This window comes from Grus americana, chromosome 2 (assembly GCF_028858705.1).
Source record: "Grus americana isolate bGruAme1 chromosome 2, bGruAme1.mat, whole genome shotgun sequence".
Classification (NCBI taxonomy): domain Eukaryota; kingdom Metazoa; phylum Chordata; class Aves; order Gruiformes; family Gruidae; genus Grus; species Grus americana.
The window spans coordinates 150,578,643-150,606,539 of NC_072853.1; the positions used below are offsets into that span (position 1 = coordinate 150,578,643).

The window sequence follows — 27,897 nt, forward strand, 5'->3', positions numbered from 1 at the left end:
GGGTTACATGAAGCTGTAATGTTAGAAATTAAGGCAGGACTGTCTCATGGAAACCTTTGATTAATTGCATTATAGCAGTACTTATTAACTCATTTTTCTACAGCCATTTGGGGATCTGTAAGTATATGCTGTTCAAACTGAGTTTGGACACAGGAAATTATGAATGCTAGTGTGTTTGAAAGTATTACTCACTTTTGATCAAAATCAGTTGTATTCCTGACCATTAGTACCTTCCCTCTCTCTGCTCCTCACTCATGGTAACCATATAAATATTTTACACATTTTCCTAATATTCTTTTTTCCCCCTGTGATTCAATGTTCCTATTCTCTCTCCATCAGAATACAGTAACAGAACAGTTGCAGAAGGGTTATGCCAAGGATCAAATCTACACATACGTTGGGGACATTCTCATCGCTGTCAATCCATTTCGGAACATAGACATTTATTCTTCACAGGTGTGAAAACCTAGCTGTGATCTTTTTCAACTAGTGGTGATTTCCACTGAAATATGAATATTCATGTTAAGTATAAAGTAAAACCATTCTTGAGATTTACTTCAGTTTACTCTGAAAAACAGAATTACTGATATAATTGTCCCTTCAAGTGCATGTTGACACACATCCTTATCTTGTACTGAATTTCAGCACAGAAATGAGAAACTCCAAAAAATTTGATCTCCAATACCTTTATGTCTATAGTATAGATCATGTCTAAAGTGCAGATAGCTATATCTGACCAAGTCACTCATTTTAATCAATGGATAAAAATAGGATTTTCGAGGTCATTGTTCTAGCAACTTTCAACATTCATTCAAGGATGAGATAAATTGTGCTGAATTTCATGAAATTTGTTGACTAAAACCCCACCTAGTGTAAAGAAACTAGCTGCTCATGGCAGCTAGTTCAGAAGTTGTATCTGTACAGATAAATGCATTTATTCAGGTGAATCTTACCCCTCTTTGTGGGTGGGAGCATTCCTTCTTGTACACTTCCCACGGAGAACTTCAGTACAGAGGCAAATGGCTGGAGGTGGGAGCCGGCGTCATTTCCTCCCAAGAGAGCTGGGGAAGCCATAGCTATTTAATTGATCAGACAGTTCAGAAAGCAACCCAGTAAAATTTTAACTTTTATGAATTTGTCTCCCTGCTATACAAAAGGGTACAGATATGAATGGTCATACAATAATTTGCCATTATTAATTATAAGTTACTGCAGGTACAGAAAAGATCTTAATTTTTTACATCGATATCCTGCAGAAATCATAAGAGGATGTGAAGTACAAATAGAATGAAATTATAATTTGGTCCTTTATGTGTGGCAACATTAAATTTTCTTCTAATAATTTGAGTTTCAGGACTGACATCACACAAAATTGTCCTTCATCTTTTTTAACAGTTCTTATTGTACTAAGAACATACAGATTCACGGTGTAGTGAGTGCAGTAACAGCTCACTCAGAAAACATCACTGCTGGTAACCTCAGCATGCTGTACCCTAATCTGAAAATAAAACTAAACTCTGATAGTGCAAAAAAAAAGTTGTGAAGGGACACTGATAATGTTTTCATTTTTCTTACACTTAGCATTCTAAACTGTATATTGGAGCCAAACGGACTGCCAACCCTCCTCATATTTTTGCTGTTGCTGACATAGGTTATCAGTCCATGGTGACATACAACTCTGATCAGGTAAAGATGAAGTGTCTTAACTGTATCCTTTGCTAGGCTGAGAGAGATGTAACGAGCTCAGTCGTGCTCTTGTTCTCTGCAGTGTATCGTTATTTCTGGAGAAAGTGGAGCTGGCAAGACGCAAAGTGCCCATCTTCTGGTTCAGCAGCTCACTGTCCTGGGCAAGGTACGTTTCAGAGGGGATGTCTCTGCAGGGCTTCACTGTCTTAGGCCTAATTGACCAAACCTATGGACAGGGCATTGGTAGGGGGGCAAGACTGTCAGACATTTTCCAAAGAACGTCTGTAAGGTTGGATTGGAACATGATGCTGATGAAGCTACCCTTTTCTCCCTCCTGAACTAGGGTCACTTGCAAATATTGTGGGGATTCCACAAGGAAGAAGCCACTGCAGTGAGGGCTGTGACTTAGTCTGTCCCTTGTTTAACTGAGTGTCTTCAAACCACCCAAACTGTACTAAATGAAATCCTCTTCTAGCTTTTCCCCTTCTTCCACAGCCAGGTTGCTGTCAGTGGGACATGGTCATTCTGGGAAGTGACCACCATAATTGCCTAAATACAATGCCATTTTTGCATGTCCCAGGTGAGACGCAAGCAAACTGATCTATTGGTATGGTGCAGCGCAGCGCTAAGCGGATGCTAACAAGGATTCTGAAAGCAGGCCGACCATCTCAGACCACAGAAATTGATTAGTTCTGGTGTTGTCATTATCATTATGTTTGTTATCTCTTCCAGCCAGCCATTAGTGCTGCAGATTGCTATATTCTGACAGCTTCCATGATATATATATGCCTTTCTTTCCATATGATTCCTATGGGAATGGCTGCCCTGGTGATGTCACACTTCACAATACCAACTAGAAAAGGAAAGAAACACTTAAGAGTGAATGTATTTGAATGATTACTGATAATTTCAAGCAATATCTTTTTCATATCCAGGCTAATAACAGGACTCTACAGGAGAAGATCCTCCAGGTGAATAACCTCGTAGAAGCATTTGGGAATGCAGGCACTATCATCAATGATAACTCCAGCAGATTTGGAAAATATTTGGAAATGAAATTCACTTGTGGTGGCACTGTAGTAGGAGCTCAGATTTCAGAGTATCTCCTTGAAAAATCCAGAGTTGTCCACCAGGCAGTGTAAGTATAAAAATTATATTTGACCTGATTTGGGGGTTACAGAGTAGGCCTACAATGCGGGAAAATATCTTGGATCAAAACATGAAGATGAATAAGGTACTGGGATTTTTTTCTTATAAATGATATATGAATAGTTTATAAATCTGTAAGCTAGCTGAAAACTACTCCTGTTTTGCTTGGGTTTTTTTCATTGCCTCCTGGGTTATTTAAACAAATCTCATAAAAATGCATATGTGATATATAAAGTGTATCAGAAAACTTTCCAATAGTTCAGTTATAAATTTCTTTGTGGAAGTTTGAAGTATTGTTTTAAGTATATCACTTCAATTTAATTCCTCTACATTTCCTCTATTATTGTAGCTTTTTTTTGTTTGTTTGCAAAGTGCTCATTTTCCATTTTGGAGCACATAGTAGGATTTGGTTATAAAGGGTTATGGACCAATTGCGGAACAGATCCATCTCTGTCATGTGTGTTTCTCATAACATAAAATGACAGAAAAATTAAATGGCATTTCCAATTAATTTAAATTATTGGCATGTATTTTCTATCCTAATATACAGAACATCCAGATCAAAAGTATTTTGGCAGCTCCATTTCTGCCATAATAACAACATCAAAAACAGAGTTTGAGATCAGGAATGTTGTCTTAAATTTTTCCCTTTGCTGATCTCTTACTCATTTTTACTCTTTCTGTAGTTCTGCATGACCTTGTTGCCTGTTGTAGATTTGTGACATGAAGAACATCTAAGTATCACTTGGAGTGTTTCAATAAACAATTTAAAGTTAGAGGCAATTTTATTAAATGGTGGGGTTTTTTTCCCAGTTGAACATAAGTACAGAAACTGCTTTTACAGAATAAAATCAGCTTTTTCCTTAGAATACCACCTTTTTCATAACTTTTCATGAGTTTGTTCTGTGGCTGTCAGTTTGTATTTATATTTAGCCACATGCTGAGACAGGAAGTCATCAAACCATTTACCTGCCTCAGATGCTATTTAGGTAAGTGTTTAGATGTCTGCATTCACAAGAAAACACCACCTAACTGTTTAGCGTAAGAGCCACTGTAGGACGTTAAATTTTGAGGCATGAAATTCCAAGGGTGCCTGAAACTGTTTTTGTCAAGCATGCTGTCCTCTTCACTGAGGTCTCTGTGTGGCTGGTCCATACGGCCACGCCAGGGCAGAGAACTGGCATTTGGGTACCCGCATTGCAGGGACAATCTGTTCTGCGCTGCTGGGAGGACATGACTCCCAAACTCACATGGAGAGCTAGGAATGACTTTTCGCAGAAAACCAGCGACTGACTACCCAGAAAATGGGAGACCCAAGTTCCAGACCCACTGCAAGCCAAAAGGTTTTGAACCTACGGGTTTCCCTCCTTGAAATGATCTTGTTTTCTACTACTGACTGTCCACAGTAAAATACGCAAACTAAGTTGGCACCAAACTCTGATCTAGGCACCCCCATGCAGAGAGGAGTGAGCTGGGCTCTGAGCCCATTTCACAGAGGGCTGTAATGGTGCTCCTGAGACACACGCCTCAGCTCATGCAGAAACCAGGGGTTTGAACACAATTCCTTTTTGCCATTTCATAGTGATTGACTTGGCCATCTCAGGGTTCAGTGGTGGTTGGAAATTACCACCTAAGGATCTAGTTCTTCCTCATAAGGTGCACAGGACGCTTGGATGTGCAAATAAACCTTCTGTCCTGGGTTTGGGCACCTAACTTTCAGGCAAAGCATGTAAAGTCATAAGGCCCTTTGCTGAATGTCTGCTTATGTGCTGTCTTGGTTCAGGGCTAAAGGACACTGCAAACATACTGGATTAAGTGAATCAGGAGTGCACGGCTCTCCCATGGTCACAAGATGTTTTTTTAAAAAAGTGGAGGTTAAGCAGCCCATTTAATGCAGGTGGGTGAGCAACGTCCAAGATCTCACCCAGCATCGACCAATTGCATCAAAGGCAGAGCAGCATTTAGCTGCTTGTAGCACCAAGCAGCCACCCTGGCAGCTTCAGAACAAACTCACAATGGCACACAAAAGGGTGCCATTCTTCTCAGGAACTTGCGTAATAAAGCTTCTTTCAGAGTCCTCTGTCAGTTTGCATGAGCCCTGTCTGTTATTAAAATAACATTTAGTAATAGCATGTATGTCATCAGTAAATGCAACATAGGTGCATTAGTAAACCAGCTTGTTGTTTCTATTGTTTCAGAGGAGAGAAAAATTTCCATATTTTTTATTATATTTATGCTGGTCTGGCGGAAAAGAAAAAACTGGCACATTATAAACTGCCAGAATATAGACCTCCCAGGTAATGCAGTTTATTTTTACATAAATTATTTATTTTTACATAAATTATTTTTACTAAGAAATGCAGTGTTGTTGAATTTTCACCTCATTTACATTCTAACTCCATATCCATCAACTCTTTCAGATATCTGCAAAATGACCATTTCAGAATAGTCCAAGATTTCATGAACAATAGCTTTTATAAGTCTCAGTTTGAATTAATTGAACAGTGCTTCAAAGTCATAGGTTTTACACTGGAGGTGAGTGCTGATAACCCTTTTTTTTTGTGTGTGAACTTTAATGGCTGTCTTAATCAGGAAAAACTTACATAAGGCATTCAAATAATCTTCTTTTTGTTATTTTCTTCCTTTAGCTGTAGTGTGTTTATGTTTTAGGATATTGCATGGTCAACTTACTGTTATATTATCACATTTAAATTTTTAAGGTTTCAAGGCACTGAAAAACTAACAAAATGGTATTAGTCAACAAGACTTGGAAATCAGTGAACATAGCACAGCTGAGTAATTGGGAAAAAAGGCTTTTGCAAATTAAATGCATAGAAAACGATGTTGTAACTATTTATTAGCCTATAATTTTAAGCCTCTGAATATGAGCCTCATTTCTGTTTTAAGATGAAGTCCATGGTGAGAGTTCTAAAAATTCATTGAGTTGATATGAGTTTTGATGAACTCAATACATTTCCACAACTCCAGGGCAAAGCTGAATGAAGTTTTTACATCCCTTTGGAGTGAATCTTATCACTGAACATTAACTGAACCCATTCTTTCTGTATAATCTCATATCATTGCTCTGCTGGCCATTAAACCCCTCTCTTCAGGCTGTCTTTGGTATAATTACGATAAAAACCAGGCCTCTGGATCTATAAAATAGGATGCAAGGGAGGGAAACCCCATCCTGCACCCTAGTTCTCTCTTCTTAGAAGTGATGCATCACAGCCATAGTTTACTGCTGACTGACTTTATCACAAAGAATAGTAGGAGTATGATCCATACAGTATCTGTGAAATATAGCACTGGTGCTGCAGAATGGATCTATGTTTTAATTTCTTTGACTGCATGTTATGGCGAGCTTTTCATGGAAAACTACTCACTTCTGTTGAATATTTCTGGCTTCCCTCAATGTAAATATTTTAATAGCTAGCAGAACAGATTTATTCACCTATTCTGTTCCTCCATACTCATTTTGCATTAAGCCATAGTAGGAGCAGAGTTCACAGTCTCTTTCTCCTCTACATGCTTATTCACAACTGCACTCAGTAATATCACACCTGTAATATCACACATCCTTTCACACCTGTACTTTCACCTTCCCAGAAGCACCATGGAAGAATATGCACAATTCAGCACTGATAGCGGTTTTGTCACAGCGCCGGAGACCTTGATAAGTCCTAATTTATACCATGAAAAGCATCAAGTCTGGTTTTGTTCCCAGTTCTTTTGTTCACTTTGATGGATGCCAACAATAATCCTGATCATCCAAAAGAGACGACCTTCCTTACATATTGAAGATCCAGTTAGAACTAGGTCACTGGCCACATCGTGTAGTTCTAGCATGCATCTTCACTTGATTAACTCAGCACACCACTGCAGGCTGAATCTGTAAAGAATCCTCTACCTGTAGAACCCCCGCAGTTCCAGAGCAGGCTGAGTACCATAGGCAATGTAACTGTGGTTACATGTGAGCCCCATCCATGTTAGCCTGTCCTGCATTCTCCACAGGGTGAATTAGTCTGTCTGAGGCTGCGTTTGCAAGACTGAAGGAACAGAGAAGTCCTCTTCCCCCACAGGGGTTCTGATAGAAGATACATGTGCAGAGACAATTTATTTTCAGTGAGAAAAAGACACTGTAAGACAATGAGTTCCAAGTTCACTTTTCAGTAATGCAGCCTTAAGCTTTGACATTCATCCCAGTGCACAGAGGAGGTTCTATATAGCCATGTTCCATGTTTTATTAGCAGAAAACCTTGGACAAAATATCTTCTCCACTCCAATTAAAACGGAGAGCTAAACAAGGCTTTATTTCTTTGAAATCTGTTTTTAACTGACTAGCAAGCTTTAATAGTGACTACTGTCAGTACTCCTTGTCTTAAAATCACACTGTTTTATTCCAGGCTGCATGGCAAAATTAATAGGAAGGGACTGCCTGAGGTGAACAATAATCATGCTGTATGAGACAGATCAAGCCAGATTTCAAACACACTGGAAAAGGACACAAAAATGTCAGCAGCTATATATACTGTACAGTGTAGTGGCAGAAGTTAAGCTGTCAATTTCTTTGCATTTCATCTGCGTCCCTAAGCTTAAAATGAAAATGATTGCTTAAAACCTAGGTAAACTGCACACCAATTATCCTGAGCATAATTTTTTAGATTGAGTTTATCTAGTTTGTCTTGCTGTCACTAGAATAATTAATTTATTAACTGCTAGATTAACTTCTGGAAGTGTCGAAAACAAGATCAAGTGTTCTAGAGCAATTAAGGACTTTATCTGAGTAAATGATGCCTGACATGATACCAGCAAACTATTGAATAGTAGGGATAGAATGTTCTGCAATTATGAAAAGTCCATCATAAAATACCAATCAGATTTACAAAACTGCTTCTTATAAAACTACTATAAAACTTATAAAACTGCTACTTATAAAATACACTATTACTCCATGCCTCAGAATATATCATATCACAGATTCCTAGCTTAAAACCTAGTCTGCTTTACAGGAGCACTTCAGCATTTCTGAGTAGAAAATACTCAGAGGTGATCAAGTATACCAATAAACGTTCACAGTTCAGATGAAAATTCAAAGTTCAAATCTAAGTCAAACCTGCAATGAAAGTATTATTTCATTATTTGCAAATATTAATTTATTTGTCATATATACATACTTAAAATCATGTACTGTATATATCACTTCACTGTCAAGACTAGTATTAGCCCTTTTTCAAGGCAGAATACTCTTCAGAACCTACTAAATAATTTGAAATTTAAATATGTTTAAGTAAAGTTCATACCAAAGTACTTTGGTGAGTACACAGTTCCTGTGTGACATTTTGAAGGGTAAAGCGCTTTGCCAAATCAGAGATGTGAGGTCTCATTCTTCTCCCAGTGAAACTTTTTCTGATGATGGTGGTGGGAGCTGTTGCAGACATATTATATGGAGTACCTTCATTTCCGTGATCCAGGAAACGTAGATGCAGATTTTTTAGCTGTTACCTTTTCAGACACAGTTATGCCTGCAGCCACAGTGAAGGGTGGATATAAATAACCTCTGAATGCCTTCTAAGAGGATTACGCTCACCACTGTTTTGTGCTTCCCCTACTCCATGTCAATCCTGTCCTGTAGACAAGTATAGAAGAGAGATTAGGCTATAGTTTGTCTTGCCCTCTTTGGGTGTCTTACACTTGAAAGACTGTGCCAAGGAAAGTATTCCTAAAAGTCGTGGGTGTGTGGCAGACGAGAGAGACAGTGATTGTTCCAGGCTTAGGAAACAGCACACATGCGTGCCCATTGCACAAACGAAAGTGACAAATCCGTCTGGCTATTAAGTGTTGCATCTCTTTTAATATACTTTGCAGGAACTTGGAAGTGTGTACAGTGTCCTGGCTGCCATTTTAAATGTGGGTAACATTGAATTTTCTGCAGTGGTATCTGAACATATGATTGACAAGAGCAACATTTCCAATCCAGTAGCCCTTGAGAATTGTGAGTGTTTTTTCTTGATTTCATATTGGTTTTGTTTAGTGTTTTGATAGCAAATTTATTTTCTTGCAAGAGAGTTATCAATGAAAACTGTATTCACATGGAAATTTTGCAAGAATAATGAAATGCTGAAGATGATAGATTAATTGCAAGCCCACCTGAATTCAAAGGCAAAAAGAAAAAATTGTCCGTGTTATGCACCTTATTTGACTAACCAGTTCACTGGCATTCAGGAAACATGACTAATACTGCAGATGCCTGAAAAGAAAATCTTTGGAATTTTTCTAAGGTTATTTGAACATTTGATGAAGAACCTCATTAACACGTTGAATAGTTTTTTCCCCAGTTTCTTTCCCAGATACTCATTACTTGTTCCCCATATGTGCCTGTTGAAATATGGCTCACTAATTCTTTGGAAGGATTACCTTACATTGTAGGCTGCAGGGAGGCAGAGGAGGGAAGGGGGCAAAGATTCTCGAGGAAGTTCCTACTATTTCTCAGTAATTACAGCTGGGAAGATAATGAAGTCTTCATGCTATCTTCTTACACATTTTCCTGCATAGATAGAAAAATATTGTGCAACTGGGAAAGAAGCACCCTTTTTTTGGAGGAAAAGGAGGACAGCAATGACTTATATGGATGGATTATAACTGAGAGGGATATTCACACCTCACAACTTACATACTCCTGACATAGTCACCTAGATTCCCTAGCATTTCTCCGTAGACAGTTTGGAGAAATAGCCTCCTTGATAAAGCAGTTTAGAACCTAAAGGCCTCTGCTTTGAATCACTTACTCATTGACTGCAGTGGAAGCTAGGAAGGCTGGTGACTAAATTAAATGCTAACAGCTGTTTGGTGTGAACATCCTCATTAGTCATAGTTCAAGACTGATTTGACCCTTATTCATAATATGTTGCACTTGCAGCCTTGATTGCAAAAATGCATATTTTTCCTTCCAAAGTCTGCCTCTGAGCTGTGCCTGTGACCTTCCTTCCTAGGTGCGTCCTTGCTGTGTATTCAGGCAGATGAATTGCAAGAGGCCCTCACCTCTCACTGTGTAGTGACTCGAGGAGAAACAATTATTCGTCCCAACACTGTGGAAAAAGCCACTGATGTCAGAGATGCCATGGCCAAAGCACTGTACGGGCGCCTCTTTAGCTGGATAGTTAATCGCATCAACACTTTACTCAAACCTGACAAACATTTAAGGTAAAAGAAGCTTTTCCAGAATAAAGGGAGATTTTCTGTGGGAATAATATCATCTACTCATGTTGTCATCTACATTTTCTCTGCTACCTTTTTGTTTTTAACACCATGATGTTAAATAAAGGAAGTTTTACCCTATTCATAGGATGGAGTGAAGATACAGTAGATATGGATAGCACAGGTGTCTTTTGTTTTGCTGTTTGACCTTTACTTGTTTAACTCTTTGTGAATTACGGACTAACTACCTTTTCCTTTATACTATTTCTGCTGGTATGCAGAGTCCACTCTTGACATTTATATGTTGATGAGGCTTTGGGCAGCCTGGTCTAGTGGGAGGTGTCCATGCCCATGGCAGGGGGATTGGAACTAGATGATCTTTGAGGTACCTTCCAACCCAAACCGTTCTATGATTCTATAGGTCAAATTCTGCTCTTACTTGCACCCATGCTGTTGAGTCTGTTGCTGTTGTTATGAAAGTGGTTTCATATGTACGTGAGAGTAATTTCCAAACACACTGACTGAGGTTAATGTCCACTCCACCTTTACAGGGTGACATGTTGAACACACAGACAAAAAAGGTATTGGGAATGAGGATGTAACACATTTTGCAAATTAATCAAAGAAGAAATGATGTGGCTTACATTGTAGATCCTATAGGTCAGGGCCCTCTATGGCTGGTAATAAGCAGAATATCAATGACCAATAGCTTTGGTTTGCAAATCTGGATTTTCTGGACTTGTTGGGGGATTTTTTTCAAACATCAGAGAAAGGCAAAGCTGCAATTCAAAATTTTGTCTAAACTTTCAAATATTTGGTTACAGCAGAGCAACAATAAACAGAACTTTAATCAGTAAGTGATAGGATGAAGTGCATGCAGCACTGCCTGTTACAGAGCCCTTTTGAAATGGAATACTTATTGTGCTGGTAAGGAGGGAGAAAGTTTGACCTCAAAAGTTCTCTATTAAAAAAACCAAAAAAACCAAACCTCACAACACAAACAAAACAAACAAAAAAAATCCTGACGTCTGCTTTGTTTCTGCGGTAGTAAAATAATTTGTATTGCTATTTTTTTGTAATTAGCTCTGGGAAGGAATGAGGCAGCCAAATTTCAGCAGTCTACTCACAAAAAAATGTAATTTCCAGACAGATAAAATAGTCACCAAATTCAGGTCAAAATCAATAAATACCTTTGATCCCCTCCACAGTGAAATGCTTCCATTTTTGAGATGGACTTCTCAAAAAGGTTCCAGTACTATTCATGAGTATCTTGAGGCTTGTTCTTCAGATCTGATTTCCTACAGTTTTTATGAGGGGGAAAGGTGGTTACAGATAGCCTGCCCCTCAAAGGGGTTTAATAGATAGAATGTGGTTTATTCTTTTTAATTTATCTAGGAAAAAATGCTAATGTCAACTACAGTTTGTTATAAAATTATATCCTCTTAATTTTTTGTTTCAGCAAATAAATAGAAATAATAGAACTTTTTTTCAGTTGCAGAAATGATCACGTATCTCTCAGAATGCCTCAGCTAAAATTGCAAACTGAAGTTTTTACTAGTAGTACTTCTCTGGAACTTAATTGGTAATTTAAATTCATACCACACTCCAATACATAAAGTAGTGATTTAGATGCATAAAAGGTCTAGCCATTCATTCTTTTGACTTTCATGTTAAAATAACCAGTTTTAATTGTTGTGAATAAATAATATGAAGGAATCATTTAATGACACCAATCTTTAAATTCAGGATGCTGGTGAGTAAAGCCTGCTTTATTACAAGAGAAATAAAAAGAACTCCATGTTGTTCCTGTACTGTAGTCAGTTTTATACAACAGAATAATAACTAGCAAATATTAATTTAAAAATAAAATTTTAAGTTCTTTATACACTTATCAATTGATTTCGTCATTATATAATTCAGTGTATCTGGTCTGCAAATACAGTCATCTTTGAATTTATGTGCATTTATTGTATTGCAAACAAAAATTGATTGTTATTTTAAGACATAGCTGGTTTAGCAAAAATTATCCTGTTTAACAGACATACAGATCGGGGCCATTATTTCCTTTTGTGAAATAATAATGAAGTTAGTCACTGTAAAATAAAGATACAATAGAAGGTTTATTTAATCTTTGCAGTGGAAACGACGATGGTTTGAACATTGGAATTCTTGATATCTTTGGCTTTGAGAATTTCAAAAAAAATTCTTTTGAACAACTCTGTATCAACATTGCCAATGAACAAATTCAGTTCTACTTCAATCAACACGTCTTTGCCTGGGAACAGGTATGTGTCAAATATTTTGGTAAAGATTTAATATTGCTGAACATATAAAACTTGGTCTCAAGAAACTACACTGCTCCTTCTCCATAATAGGTAGTAAATTGCTAATTATAACAATTTTTTTCTGAGTATGTATTATGTGAAGCAGTGCTTGCTATTTGCAAGTAAAATGCCTACATAAAATGCATTAAACTTGAAATCTGCAGTATCTAAGCAACACAACACAGTGATAATCGGTTTGATGCAAATGCATATTGTTTTCTTGAGGAGTAACATGAGTGATGTAATGTATGATTCTACAATAAAAAATAAATGAGTGGTAACATGACTTTTAAAGTGCAGTATTCATAATAGCTTACTAATAAGCTTAATGAACACTGAAATTCTATTATGAAAAACTGAAAATCTTGCAATTATTTTGTTCTTATTCAGGAAGTAGATCATCTAAGCTAAATAATGATGAATTTAATCTAAATAATTTGATGTAAAACAGAGAAAAGGAATAAAATTGTAATTATAAAAGTTTCTGAAATTGAAGTGGAGAGTGAAAAACCACAAAAAAGATCATCTCAACTTTGTCAATAATGCCATGAGAATTAAATTAGCCATCTTTAAATCATTATTCAATATTGTTATTTGAAGAAATAACACATCTGGGGGAAAAATATTAATCTTGCTGAAAATAGAAATATTCCAGAATTCTGTATGAGCAGAACAGTCATTCAAATTTTAGGTGAAATAATACTTTCTCTGTTTTATTGAAATTATTTGGTTTTATGATACATAGACAAAAATCCTCCTGAATACTGATTTTAATTATTAGTAGAAAAAGAGTATTTTGTCAGTTTTAACCACTGCTTGTTTTAAGGGTGAGTCATATACAAATTTGGAATGTGTCTACATATGGAGGTCTGTACATGCATGTGTCAGTCTACAGGTGTATATGTCTATGCGTACAATGGAAATTTTTTTTATATGGCTCAATGTTTTAGCCTGTTTCCAATTATTTCAGGAAATGCTGTCTTTCAGTCTTAGACCTTGTAGTTGTTTTTATAGATTTATGTGGGAGGTTTTCAGTCACAAGTATTTCCTTGTCTTTAATACCATCTAAAAGTCAGAGAGAAATTAGCCTGAACTACTATAATTGCTTAGGCATCTTCTTTCCAAAGTGCATAAATTCACACAAAAAGAGCACTTGGCTACTGCTGTTTCTGACAGCTGGAAGATGGAAACAGCACAGACTGCGGCACTGTTATTTGTTCCTGTTAAATCCAGGCACTGACCAGGTCCCATGGACTTGCATACATCCACTTTGCTCAAATGTTCCCTAACCTGATCCTCCCCCACCAAGGGGAAGCTTTCCTTGCTCCAGGATTTCCCTCTCATCTCAGGGACCTGGGATTATCAGTGAAGACCAAGGCAAAGGCGGCATTGAGTATCTCAGCCTTTTCCATGTCACCCACACCTGTTTAGCAGCAGGACCACATTTTCCCTAATTGCCTTTTTGCTGCTGATGGACGTGCCTTGGCTTTCCTAACCCTATCCCTGTATGCCCAAATATTGTCTTAATATTCCTTCTCTTCTTTAATTAGACTTGGGTCCTGTTCAGTGTAATCTGCCTTTACTTGTTTCTAGATATCCTAATACAGAACATTTGGGCCAGAAGTATATTAATGCAGAGATTTGTGGTGTCACCGTGTAGTAGGAACATTTTCTTCCCCTGCACACACCCCACTGCAGAGAGATCAGGGTGGTTATTTTCCTGCTGAGGAGATAAGAGGGAAAATGAACCTCTGATTTTGAGAACATACAGTTTACTCATTTCTCCTTGTAGGAAATTAGTAGGACAATTACAGACCTTACGGAATGGGAAGGTGATCTTTATTTACAGAATCTCTAAGTATGCTGACTTTACCCACTCCCACTCGTTCTCTCATAGATTTCATTGACTCACACCCACACAGAGAGCATCAAGATGTGTGTGTTCAAGTGGTCTGGCCAGGATCGTTTGTGAGCGACACAGAGAATAAGGGGCACCAACTAGCAAGTCTTCATCATGTCTCTTGGGTTCTTCTTGCTGAAATAGTTTTTGGACAGATCTCTTACACCTTTTAGCAATCAGCAGTTGTTACGAGGCGGTTCTTTGCCTCAGAACCTTACTTATTTCAGCCTCTGTAATCTTTAGGCAAGGTCAGTATCTGGTTTTGCTTGTTTGGAATATATACATCCTTGTGCCTACAGTCTGTTTCCTTGGTGGGAAAAGGAAAGGCATATGTGATGTGCTGTAACCTTGCAGTCATCCTCCTGTTGTCAGATTTAGAGGGTGTTCCACTCGCTAGCTGTCTGCACTGTTTTTATGAGAGTGCAGGCCTTCTGGTCTTGATGTAAACAACACTTTCCTCAATTTTATTGCTGTGAACAAATGTTCTTCATTCAAATCACAGGCCATTCTTCTAAGACTCTTTCTTCTGGTGCTTATACGCACATTTCCATTAATATTTCATTTATACCAGTGATAATATTCCTATTATGAATGTTCACATCCTGCCTGTAATACTGACCGAGTAAGATGCCTGCTTTAATTTATGTGACACCACTACACTAGATTATATCAAGCTTCATTATATTATCTTGTAGTAGTCTCCAAAGATATTACTACGGCAGTGCAGAATGAGCTATATGGATTAAGTTTGTGCAAGTGTGGGTGTAAATCCCCCTGCTTTCAGAACCAGGAAATGACAAATGCTTTATTCTGCATTACAGCCCAATGGCACAGGATGATTTGCAGTATGATTCATTGTCATTATAAGACATCACTTTTCACTTCTCTGTTACATGGTTGCTCCAGTTTTACATCACAAGAACAGTCTTCAAGAAAGCAGGTGGCTTCAGAATCTTTTCTGTTCACTATAAGGACTCTCCTGTGTTAGCACCAGTAATGTACTTTAATTGTAAATACAAGCCTTCCCTGCAGACATATAAGAGAAAACCATTTGCAGGAAAATATAAAATATAATTCCTAAATTTTCTATACATGGAAAAAAAGGAAATATTTTCAAAATGGTATGACTGAAATTAAAAGTTCAGCAGATCATTGTTCTCGTTAATGATACAAAGTATCACTTAGGTAAAAGCCAAACAGTAGGATGAGCCCGGCCCTTCGCTGATGCGTCTGCCTGACTTCACACACATGTAAGGGTTTGTGTCTTCAATACTAAAAGACAGGAGTTATGTTTAGAAGGCTGATGCCAACAGTCACTGAGACCTTTGCATTGGCTTTTCATTAGCCCAAGCTGACTGCCATGCTGATGGAGCTATCCTGTTGCTGGGGACCCAGCCTAGTATCTCTCCACAGCCCTGTGCAATGCCAGACAGATGTGTCGGATTGCTCTGTGCTGTCTCAGAAATCTCTAACACGACACTGCATTGCACCCAGTAGACTTAACCAAAGATGACTGGGGAATTTAATTTCATTCATACTTCTCCCAAGAGAAGTAAAACTCACAGGTACATTATTTCTTAATTTCTTTCCCTGTTTTGCCCAGTTCAATTCCATACCACATGCAATTAGATGAAATTTGACATATCTAGTGGGAAGTCAAGGCCTAAATCAGTTGATTATAGTCCAGTTCTCCATTAACCCATGTCAACCTAATAAGTAGTGACTACAGAACTAGGGAAGGTGAATCATTTCTGGCAACTTGAGCAATGAAACGAAATAGTAAGTGAAGTCATATGGCTAAATTGTACTTTCAGTGTTGCAGGTGACATGTTTTTAGCATTGTCAGTGGTTTCTTTTCTGTATCTGAATCTGAAAGGTGTTCAGTTTTGGTTTCCTTGGAAGTGTGCCCAACAAAAATATGGCCTCAGAAGTGATAGGAATAGTAGGAAGGAACAATGGTACTATCACACAGGGTGTCTGTTAGAGCAGTGTCTGCCTGCCAATGTGGAGAACTCAAGTCAAAATTAAGGGAATTTATTATTTTTTATTATTTTTTGTTGCCTTAATGTTTGCATTTAAGAATAAAGGCTTTTAGGCCTGAATGACACCTTCTTTCCCTAATTTAACAGCAAGACTGAAGTGGGGAGTATCGTTAATCTAAAGCTAGTTTAGAATCCCAGTAGTCGATGGAGACAAATAAATACATCTCTGTCTCCACTGACTGGGTGGAAATGTGGACTCTCAACTTAGTCACTTCTTTTATGCGTTAGTTAAGTGGAATGAATGCTGGTACAAGCTCTTGTTAGGTTAATATTAAACAAAGCACAACTTTTGCACCTTCAGTCCTGTCCTTCAAGCTGTTTCTCTTACATGTAAGGTACTGATGTAAGTTAATTCTCTGTCAGCTCCATGATCTGCAGGTAACATTGGACAGCAAGACAACCTTCCCTTTTCTTTCTCATTTGTGATTCTTCCATAAAAAGTAAAAGGTGTAATGTCAAATACCTAAAATATTTTGCAAAGTTGCAAGTTTACTGTATAGTTGGAAGGATGCTACTTTTTGCATTAAATATATGAAATGTTTATTTTACATTCATATGACAATTTAATCTTCTGCTTTAAGCTGGAAATTCATTCTAAGTAAGTCTCTGGTGTTTCCATTTAAACCAAAGCATCATCATACCACGTTCTCAGCAAAATGCCATTACCTTTTTTTATTAAACATGAAGACCATTTCCTAACGCATTAAAAAATTATTTTGTTATTAAGTGAAGCCAGGTTGCACAAGCTAATATTATCTAGTTTTGATCATAGAAAAGATACCATGCAATACCAAGATGAGATAGGAGCCCGAGTATTAGTGTAACTCAGTCTTTCCTTTTGACATCTCATCCATAGGAATACTTTCTCGTGGATTATGCTTTAGAATTTCAATGAGCAGCTGCTATTTTTAGGAGCTTTCTTGTCATAAACCATCATGGGAGATTACAGAATCCTATAGCTGATTCAGCTTATTAATTCAAATAAGATCTATTTCATTACAGTTTTATGATGTGCATCATTAAGGCTTTTATCCTTGCTGCTTGTATCCTAATAATATGGTTGAAGACCAGTGTTGCATAAGAAAATGTAATACGGTATCTTATTTCTGAGCCATCTGTCACACTGGTGCCTGGCAGACTTGGTTATCAGCCATCCTCCAGGAGCCCATGGGAAGTGATGGAGTGAACTCCTTCCATATCCTACTGGGCAGACGGCAGCATTACCGAAACCGTCAGCGCTGACACTCATTCGGTTGTCACGGTGCAGACACAAAAGACAGAATAGTCACATACGCTGCAGGCTTGGAGGTCAGGCCCCGCGCACTGGCCGGGCAGGGAGGGGAGCAGATGTTGTTGTTACGGTGTAGTAATGCAGCTATTGCAGACCTCCGTTCAGTTTCAAGGAGAACTCTCCTATCAGCTCTCTAAGCCAGCCTCTCTCACAAGCATTTGAAATTGGAAAAAGTTAATCATTAGATAGGTTGTCTTTGAGAACTTGTTTGAGGATGTCCGAGTGTCACAGAAACACTCTTCTCTGATAGATTCATTCTAAGAATTCTCTTTTTTCCCTCTTGATGAGCGTACTCTTGATAATCCTAAGCAGCAACAGCTGGTTTCATGAACATAACATCTGCATGTCGCTCAGTTGAGCTGCCCCTACTCCGGTGTTATCTTTGGGAGATAACAAGGACTCATTCCCTTCCTGCCTCTAGCTCCTACAGGTATATAATTTCTTGCCTGTATCAGTGATACATTTATTACTCTTCTATCTTGTCCCGCTACTCAGGTCATTGATTAAAATAAAACACAAAACTCCACCTGTCCACTGCTCCAGGGGAGACATGAATGAAGTTAATGTTATGTGTCTGAGATGAGGAGCCCTCATGGGGCTGTAGGAGAGTTTCTTACTGCTTACACCCTTGTACGGGCATATAAACTGAGCAATAACCTATCAGTTATGAGTGAGGAGTGTCCTGGGAAATTAGATTAGTCTGGATACTGGAACGGTATAGGTATATATTCTGTATTCTCTTTCAAATGGATCAGCAGATTTATTTATTTGGGTCTGTATTTCCAGGACAGTATTATTGATTTTATTAATTTTGCTGTTTCTTTCTGGCTTAGAGATTAATAGGTATGAAGTCTAATAACATGTGCTTTTCTGTTGTATATGGTAGTTAACTCCTTTTTGAAACATTCAATATATTGTCTTCTTCACTCATTCAGACTCAAGTGAATGGCACATAAGGAGAGGTCTTTCAGGGTTAGAGGTCTTTGAACTCATTAATATTAGCCATCATTCATGTTTCTGACACTCTTCTCACAATGAATGCAGGAGAGCGCAACTGTGGTGATAACGCCATACATTAATACAACACTTTATAAAGTCCTATCCTTTGGAAGAGGGATGATTTTTAAAGTAGATCAAGAGGCTTAATTATGTGTTTCATGCTGTAGCCTGCACAGGACTGAAGGCAGCCCTGGTGTATATGGGAGCACTGTGCAGTGGGCAACTGCTACTGCATTACACAATGCAGGTGAAAATAATGGAAGGGTGGCAGTCCCTAGAGCATCCTTCTCTTGGTAAATCTGCGGCTGTCCTCTGCCTTGCTGAAAGATTAAAGGAAGTCATTCTTGTATTTTTCCACTATAATTTAAATTATTTTCAAGATAAAATCCAAAGGTATTTGCAGTCTTCAGGAGAAAAAAAAAATCACAAAAAACCCCACCAGCTTTTCTGTTGATTTTAATCTTGCTGAATACCTTTAATCTTGCTGAATACCTTTCCTTACTTCCTTAAAAGGAGCGAAAATGTTGTAGAGGCCAACCTGAGATGATTAATTAATTTTTAGAAAGTATGTACATCATTCTTTAATTATTAGAACTTCTCCACATAAGAACTTTTCCAGGTCTTAGAGGAGGGGGATCGAATGAATGAGGCCTTTGTAATCTGTAGTCACTTTTGTAAATCGTGTTCACTGTACATCACATAGATCTGAGAAACAAATTGGGAATGTAAATGTAGCTCTAAATGATTAAGAAATATTTTTTATATTGCAGATGAGGGACGTAAATAGACATTGAGTAAACAGACACTGAGTAAATAGACACACATCTGCAAACACTATATCTTCTTCAACTCTGTTTCTTTAATTCTTGCGTATTCCTGGAAAGCATTTTACTTTACCAAACATGCCACAGGATGCACTTACATATCCAAAGGCAAATTAAAATCTATAGCCTGACAGTGTGATACAACCCAACTGACATTTGTTTCTGCAAAACCTTGATGTCTTTAGCCCCAGGGCATACTTTTTCAATGTAGTTTTAATTTGCTACAATTGACAGTTTGTGAATTATTTTCTGAAGTGGTTCTGTATACACAGACAAAACATGCCTTCTGTTGCTTGTTACAGAATGAATACCTATATGAAGGTGTTGATGCAAGAGTTATAGAATATGAGGACAACAGGCCCCTCTTAGATATGTTCCTGCAGAAACCAATGGGTTTGTTGTCCCTGCTGGATGAGGAAAGTCGATTCCCACAAGCAACAGATCAGACACTTGTAGGTAAGTATATGGTTTATTTCACAGTATTGCAGGACGTCTCTCTGCTAGATTTCTCTTTGGCCTGTCCGGTTTAGGCTTTATGCTAGGTATGTTTTCAGTGAGCCCACATTCCAGTGTCACAGCATGTTTGAGGGAGACATGCTTGCAGGGATGGATGTGTCTTTGAGGCTGATAGAGAAGCATCAAGAGTACAAATGAACCTAAGGTGCTGATCCAGGTTTTGAATTCTCCTGCCTTCAGGAATTTTTAGCTGCAGGGCTTGAAGGATAAAGATCAAACTGAGTTAAAACTCAGTTCATATGCCAAGAACGCTGTTTTCAAAGTTGAGTCGTGTTCAGCTCTGAGATTTTTGATGAGCCATATCCAAACAAGAATTTTAGTACTTTTTAAGGGTAATGGCTGCAAACCTGCCTCAGTGCCTTTCAGCAAATTATGCTTCCTTTTTTTTTTCTGCTCAGAAATTAAAACACCTAAATATGTTGTCATTCAGATCCTGATTATTCCGGTGCTGAGTAGTTGCAGTTACATTTGATTTGGTTATTTCAGTGGGGTTTCTGTGCAGATAAATTCTGTCCTTGTTTTACTCATTTTTGAATGTGCAAAGTGTCAGATGAGAGTTTTAACCAACACCCAATCACAACTCCTAATAACATCCAGTAATGATGCCCATGCTAAAGCAATTATATGAGCTTGTTGTCTTTCTATCCTCATACATTTTAGTCTACAGTACAGAGGCTCTTAATCAGTTGATAAATGTTTCCTGACAATTCCCCAAGGAATCCTTAGGAAGGATTACTACATTGTTTCATATATGAAGATCAAAAGCTTAGAAAGGCAAGCAATTTTCTGAGGTCACACAGAAAAAAATTGATACAGAAAAAGTAACTGATCCAAGAGCTCCCATATTCTCTATCCAGTGCCTTTTGTTACAAGACCATTATAGTATTTTTGTCCTTAAAAACATCAGAGTCTGTTTTGTGCCTCTGCATTGTCTGAAAAGTCAGGCAATATCCTTAGAGGGATACAGATTCAGAAGACAATTATTGTACAGTAACTCCAGTAAGATAAGCTATGTGTTTTCTTTCAGAAAAATTTGAAGATAATTTGAAGTCAAAATATTTTTGGAGACCCAAAAGAGTAGATCTAACCTTTGGGATTTATCATTATGCAGGAAAGGTAAGAAACCTAATGATATTGGTTGGGAATTGTGGAATGGCAGGGCTGGAAGGAAGTAGAAGAGGTCAGCTGAGCTGGTTCTCAGTCTTCATCTATTCAGGCCTGACATGGAAATGTTGGCAGTGCCTTACACATCAAAAGTAAATTGAAAGTTATTTTCCCTCATAAAAAAAAGCAATAGCAGGAGTGTATTTTTCTTAAATGTCACCAGGTAAATGAACTGACTGTATTATAGAAAAACAAAATTTAACCATTATGTAATGCAACTCAGTGCTCTTCCCCTTAGTTCCTCAAAGTCCTGTGCCATGCTTATTCCCACTACTTCGAATCAGGATCCAGCTCCATTCTTTCTACTACCTCCTACACCCTATCAGCCCTACTTAGCTCTGTACTCTGTCATCAGCCAGATAGGTAGTGCAGGCCCTGCTTTCTGCTTCGTTTGATGAGCAGCGTCTTGCCCTGCTGTACAAGATGACTTGCTGCACATGCCTTTCAAACTCAGGAAGAGTTGCTGATGCACTGCAGCAAGATGCCACTGTCACCTGAATCTTGCCTTGTGAAAGCAGGAGATCCCACCTCCTTTTGAGCTCTTCTAAAGGGTATGGAGTGGGCATTGCTGTCTCACACAGGAAACTATGTTGGGTCTGAGCAGTGCTGGAGCAGCTGGCCTGGAAAGAGGCAACATACTGCCCATCAGGTGACAGAAGGTAACTTGCCCCTTGTGTAAGACAGCCAGCTACAAAAGGCCTGCAGTAACTCCTCTGAATCTCATCTCCAGCTGAATTACCCTTTACCAGCATAGCATACCTTACTGCTGAGGAGCAGAGAGCCAGCTCTCCCCGTATCATTCCGGATAGCAGCCACTGAAGATGGGGACTCCACCAGGGCCCCATCAGCCCTTCCCAGTGTTCAACAAGCTTTTTCATTAGGAAGTTTCTCCTACTGTCTAACTTATATCTCCATTGCTGTGATGTAAGTTCATTACTCCTAGTCCTCTTTACTGTAGAACTGGAGAACAATTTATTTCCTCTTCCTTTACAAGCCTTTTTTGTAACTTAAGACTGTTACTGGGTTGTTTTGTGAGGGTTTTTTTCTAAATTATACATGCCAGTATCTTCCACCCTTCTTCACAGGCCAGGTTTTCTTGTGGGTCCTTTACAGCATCATTGACAGAGTCCTGGAGGTACATTCTGAGTTAGGTACATCATTCCTGGAATTTTTAGAGACATTTCAATTGCCAATATACAGTTTGTGATTTTGCAAACTTCCTCTACAATTAATACAGAAATGTCTAGGAAGAGTGGTAAGTCCTGAGTCCGGTACAGCACGCTATGAGTGGGACAGAAAGACTGTACAATCATATGGGAAATCCTGTGTGATATGGTTGAAATCAAGTGCATTGTTAATTGTACATTTACACATGTACTGGTGTAAAGGAGGAGTACAATACACTTGTCATAGTGATGAATCCACACTGGCTAAAACTAATATTAACATATCTGCATTAGGGAAAATACATGTCTCAAGCTACTTTGGAATGATGGATTTGCTTTTAGTGATCTGCATCATAATGGTTCTTGGTATTAAAGAGTTAAAACTTTCAGTGATCAAAAGAAAGACTGTAAGCAAGAGCGAGGCCAATGGCTGAAAAACTATTTGTGTATCTTGATATATTAAAAGCCACATGCCAGAGTGCTTAAATTTACAATTACTTTTCAAAAGCCTGGAAAATGCATAAATGCACTTTTAAAACAGGTTCTATATAATGCAAGTGGATTCCTAGCCAAAAATAGAGATACTCTGCCAGCTGATATTGTGCTGCTACTGCGATCATCTGAAAACAATCTGACGCGACAGCTGGTAACTCATCCTCTTACAAAAACAGGTATTGCTATTGTGCTAATCTTATTCTTCTCTAGCCTTCATGACCACTGCTAGGTTTCATGTGACCGTTTGCTGATGACGTTATACACTTTGTGGCTTAACTTTCCAACCCTAGAATCTATACAGAATGGAGCCCCAGCCATCTCAAGCTGCAGGGGAGGGATTGGTCTGGTCAAGTGCCAAGCAAGTGGTAGAGGCTTCTTTCAGGGTCCTCCCTTCAGGGTAGGGGAGCAAGACAGGGAGTGGAGTGCATCCCTTGAGTTGAGGACTGAACAGAAAGGATCAGGTAAGTCACTGGCCTTTTTTGGACAGGGCATATATAAATTGCCTGTTTTGTCTCAGTGCAATTTTTCTCTAAAGTAGTAGAGAACCAAGGTTGGGGCTCCTAACATGTGCTGCAAAGAGTGAGGAGACACTCCTCTATTTCCCCAGTCTTTTAGTCCTTTACACTAGGTAACCGATGGGGTCCTAGTAGTGAGCTCTTCCTCAGGGAGTTCATAAGTTGGGGTGGAGGAATATGACTGGCTCTACAGAAATTACTCCTAAGTTGCACCTTAGTTGAACCAGCTCCTTACGCAGTGTCCTACCCGTCATTTTAAGATGATGGGTAAGTCTCCTTACAACCAGTTTGCTATTACTCCCTGCATGATGACATTGATGCTTTACAGTAAGTACTTTACAACATTACTGTCTTGTTCCTCTACATGGGAGATGTAGTAGAACAGAAAAGCTAAATTGGAAGACCCTAATGGAAATTTCTCTAAAATGTTATCGTAGCTTACAGAAACTGAGGTTTTGGCAAGGCTCCTATTCTTCACAAAGGGAGCTTTGCTGGTGGAATGCAAAATTTGGTCTTGAAGGTCTATTTTAAGTCAGTGTTCCTGGGAAAACACTGAGGTCAGTGTCCTTGCCTGAACTTTTTGACTTCTTGATATCTGCTAAGATACTAAACTATGATTTCTGTAGAGCCAAAGTCAGGGCCCAGATAGTCCCAAGAACTGATCCCAAGTCTTATGTAATGTTTTGCAAGATAACTCTGAAGGTTCTTTTAGTCTTCTTGTTAACTGTTATGAAACGCTGTCTTCCAAAACTGACCCAAACCATCCAGCTATAGCCAACTAAAAGTTAGATTTCTGATCGAAGTTATTCATCTAGAATCAGTGGAAATGTAGAGGTTTACCCAGAGTCCAGCCCACCTTTTCTATCTCAGGTATTTCTCTTAGGATGGGATAAGTCCCCGAAGGTGCCTGTCTCCACTGAATACAGCGGGGATCCTGTAGACACCTCACGTTCAGATAGCTAAAGTTAGGTGTGAGTAACCCTCTCTCTTTCCTTCCCACCTTGTGATATTCAGCTAAGCCCAAGGGATGTTTAGCACTTGATACATTAGCTCAGCATGCCATATATTTGCAGCTGTTTATCCAACTCTTATCCAGCTCTTGCTGATAGTAGCTGAGCACAGAGAGATTACAGGCTCTCCCAGTGGAGAGTGAGATTCCAGAGGTGTTATTAGCAGAAGCAATGGCAGTGTGCAGGAATGGTTGGGGTTTATCAACATAGAGTGACATGATGGAAAGTTCAACAGAATTTTCATTATTCCTTTAGAAGACCAGTGTCTATGTAAACCACTCCAATGCACCTATTCCTTCAAGTCATCATAATAAAGGTATTACTTGATTAAGAATTCCAAGGTTAGAGTCTTAAGACTATGTCTATGCTAGTAAACCAAACAGGGACGGTGAACAGTAGCTGAAACACTCCCACAGGATTGTCCATTCTGATGAATTGTTAGCATGCCTCCCCATGGACAGTTTTGGACCATGTCAGCTAGCAGTCTCCCAGAAATACCCAGGTACACTTCAAGAGGAAGCACAGGCCAGCGATGGTTTCCAGTAAGCTCTGTGGAAAGATACAACCTTATTTTTACCAGGATGTGAAAAGAGTAGTGGAGTATGGGGATAAACTGTATAGACTTGAGTCGTGCCATGTCACTTGCCTTCAGGGACAGAGAAGGGTGCTAGCACTTTTTTTTTTTTAACTAATATATATGTAACCTTAGAACTAGAATAGTACAACAACATCCTTAGGGTAAAACCACATGGATGCTCTAAGATGTATCTTTCTTACCTTCTGCAGCACTATGTTTGTTTATTTTCTTGCTCTAGTAGGTGACATAAGTGCTGAAAGAGGAAAGTTCAACCCACGTTCCATCCTCATGCAACTTCTTCAGAGCTTGTTCCCTCCTGAGGGTGAAAAGGCAAATGAGGACATACTACAAAAAAGTCAACAACCTTTATAATCATATGGTTACACTGGGGGCCATGAATAAGGGCATTCAGCATAGTTTTTAGTTTAGATGAGATGTAAGCATTTTGGTAGGTTGTTTTCTTTCATCTTCCTATAGGTAACCTGGCACACACTAAAAGCAAAACAACAATCAGTTACCAAATGTGGACACCCCAGAAATCAATCAGTCATGCAAAGGTAAGAAAACTGATTTCATGATTCTGCACTGAACCCTAATTTAAACTAGAAAGGCAATACTGTTATTGGTACTAAAAGTAAGCAAGTAACCCCTTCCTTGGTTTTTCTCCCTCTCCTATTTTCTTTTCTGTTTAGCTGGATATCTTTGTGTTGTGCAATTCATATTCCTTCCGTGAGGTAAAAACCTAACATTTCCCTTCTTTCTGGCTATAGTTTTATAACAACTTCAGGGGCAGAAAAATACTATTTCCTAGCTCTATTATAGCAGAAAGAGAAATTAAAATATTGGTGTGGAGTATAGTGAAGTTCCTTAGAGAACTACCAAAATAACAGTGATGATGAAATAACAGACAGGACCTGAGACATTGTTAGGTTATTTGTGGCAGTTATTTAGATGCTCCATTATCAAATTGTGTCCTCTGTGTGTGAACGTTTGCGTGTTGTGTAGCAAAGTAATGTAACATACTGGTGTAATTGATTTGTGCTAGTGATCATGCTGTAACATTTTCTGTTTAGAATGCTTTTTTTTAATTAATGATGTTCTCTGAGGGGTCCTTTGTTGTGACATTGGAAAGGGCACTACAAGTTAACATAGATAAAAAGTGTCATTTTCTTTCTTCAACTTTATAGAATGAAGCAGGAGATACTGGACATCATCCAAGAGAGACGACCAGCATGAAAACACAGACAGTTGCTTCTTATTTTAGAGTAAGATATCAAATCTTCTAATACTTTTTTCTAGAGTAGAATGAATGTTTATTCTTTCACCTTTTGAAATGCACCTGTTGACTTAGAGTGAACGGTGATCCATTTAGAGTTTGTGAACTGCATATATGGTGCAGTGGTTTGTGTAGTACAAATATCTAGCAGAGGTTGTGATGTTTCATCTTTAATTGTACTTGATTACACAGCCACATTTCTGTCATGATGATGTATGATGATAAATATTAATCTTCCACTTCTTTTCCCATTAAGGGAGATAAAGGGAGGTTGGACATTAGTAGTATAACATTTCTTTAAGAGTTTAAAAAGGAAGAGGGCTAAGTTAATTTGGAGCAGGAGCTCCAGAGAAAGATCTTGATGGTCACTGCTTACAGGCTGTCCTGAGTCCATCCTTGTGGCTCCTTCAGCAGTGCTCTTGACCTTCCCAAGCACTGGATGTGCTGCTGGTCCTGCGATAGAAAACAGCTGTGAAGAGCATTCTTTCCTCCAAAGTGATGCACAGAGCTGGCTCACTTGGGCTCAGCTCTGAATTTCCAACTCTTAATTAGCAAAAAACATAAAGATGGCTGAGGTGATGTTCATGACCTGTAAGAGTTCGTTTACATCTATGACAGAGAAGAGTAAGGAGCGAGATCTCTGTTCAGTAGATAACAATTGCACAGCTTTGTGGACTGTGAAGGATAATTTCAACCTAGGTATCACAGTGCTCCAAAGCTGGATGGTGTTTTGAAGTTGTAGATGGAAATCACTGAATCTCATTTGGTGGCCTTATATGATGGGGTTAAAGCATTGGGAAGAGCAACTGATGTCATCTACCTGGACTTGTACAAAGCATTTGATACTGTCCTGCATGACATCCTTGTCTCTAAATTGGAGAGACATGGATTTGATGGATGGACCACTCAGTGGATAAGGAATTGGCTCGATGGTTGCACTCAAAGACTTGCGGTCAATGGCTCAATGTCCAAGTGGAGACCAGTGATGAATGGCATTCCTCAGGGGTTGGCGTTGAGACCAACACTGTTTAATATCTTTGTTGGCGACATGGGCAGTGGGATTGAGTGCACCCTCAGCAAGTTTGCTGACAACGCCAAGCTGTGTGGTGCAGCTGACATGCTGGAGGGAAGGGATGCCATCCAGAGGGACCTTGACAGGCTTCAGAGGTGGACCCGTGCGAACTGCATGAAGTTCAACAAGGCCAAGTGCAAGGTCTCGCATATGGAGCAGGGCAATCCCAAGCACGACTATAGGCTGGGCAAGGAATGGATTGAAAGCAGCCCTGAGGAGAAGGACTTGGGGGTGTTGGTTGATGAGAAGCTCAACATGAGCCGGCAGTGTGCGCTTGCAGCCCAGAAAGCCAACCGTGTCCTGGGCTGCATCAAAAGAGGTGTGACCAGCAGGTCGAGGGAGGTGATCCTGCCCCTCTACTGGGCTCTTGTGAGACCCCACCTGGAGTACTGCGACCAGCTCTGGGGTCCCCAGTACAAGAAGGACATGGAGTTGTTGGAGCGAGTCCAGAGGAGGGCCACAAAGCTGATCAGAGGGCTGGAGCACCCCTCCTATGATGGCAGGCTGAGAGGGTTGGGGTTGTTCAGCCTGGAGAAGGGAAGGCTCCAGGGAGACCTAATTGCAGCCTTCCAGTACCTGAAGGGACCTACAGGAGAGCTGGAGAGGGACTGTTTCCAAGGGCATGTAGTGACAGGATAAGGAGTAATGGCCTTAAGCTGAAGGAGGGGAAATATGGATTAGATATGAGGAATAA

The 27,897-nt window shown here is 39.0% G+C and overlaps 1 protein-coding gene across 1 annotated transcript in view; it reads left to right on the forward strand.

Annotated features, from left to right (window-relative positions):
• MYO3A (myosin IIIA) overlaps positions 1–27,897 on the forward strand; it is a 121,633-nt gene that overhangs the window by 66,476 nt on the left and 27,260 nt on the right. Inside the window, exons 11-25 of the mRNA XM_054816423.1 lie at positions 340–456; positions 1,582–1,686; positions 1,769–1,852; positions 2,622–2,824; positions 5,034–5,132; positions 5,256–5,370; positions 8,704–8,830; positions 9,828–10,038; positions 12,170–12,317; positions 19,715–19,868; positions 20,956–21,044; positions 22,800–22,929; positions 23,044–23,214; positions 25,333–25,412; positions 26,043–26,120. Of these exons, the coding sequence (XP_054672398.1) occupies positions 340–456; positions 1,582–1,686; positions 1,769–1,852; positions 2,622–2,824; positions 5,034–5,132; positions 5,256–5,370; positions 8,704–8,830; positions 9,828–10,038; positions 12,170–12,317; positions 19,715–19,868; positions 20,956–21,044; positions 22,800–22,929; positions 23,044–23,214; positions 25,333–25,412; positions 26,043–26,120 (1,911 nt within the window). The remainder of the gene's footprint in view (positions 1–339; positions 457–1,581; positions 1,687–1,768; positions 1,853–2,621; positions 2,825–5,033; positions 5,133–5,255; positions 5,371–8,703; positions 8,831–9,827; positions 10,039–12,169; positions 12,318–19,714; positions 19,869–20,955; positions 21,045–22,799; positions 22,930–23,043; positions 23,215–25,332; positions 25,413–26,042; positions 26,121–27,897) is intronic.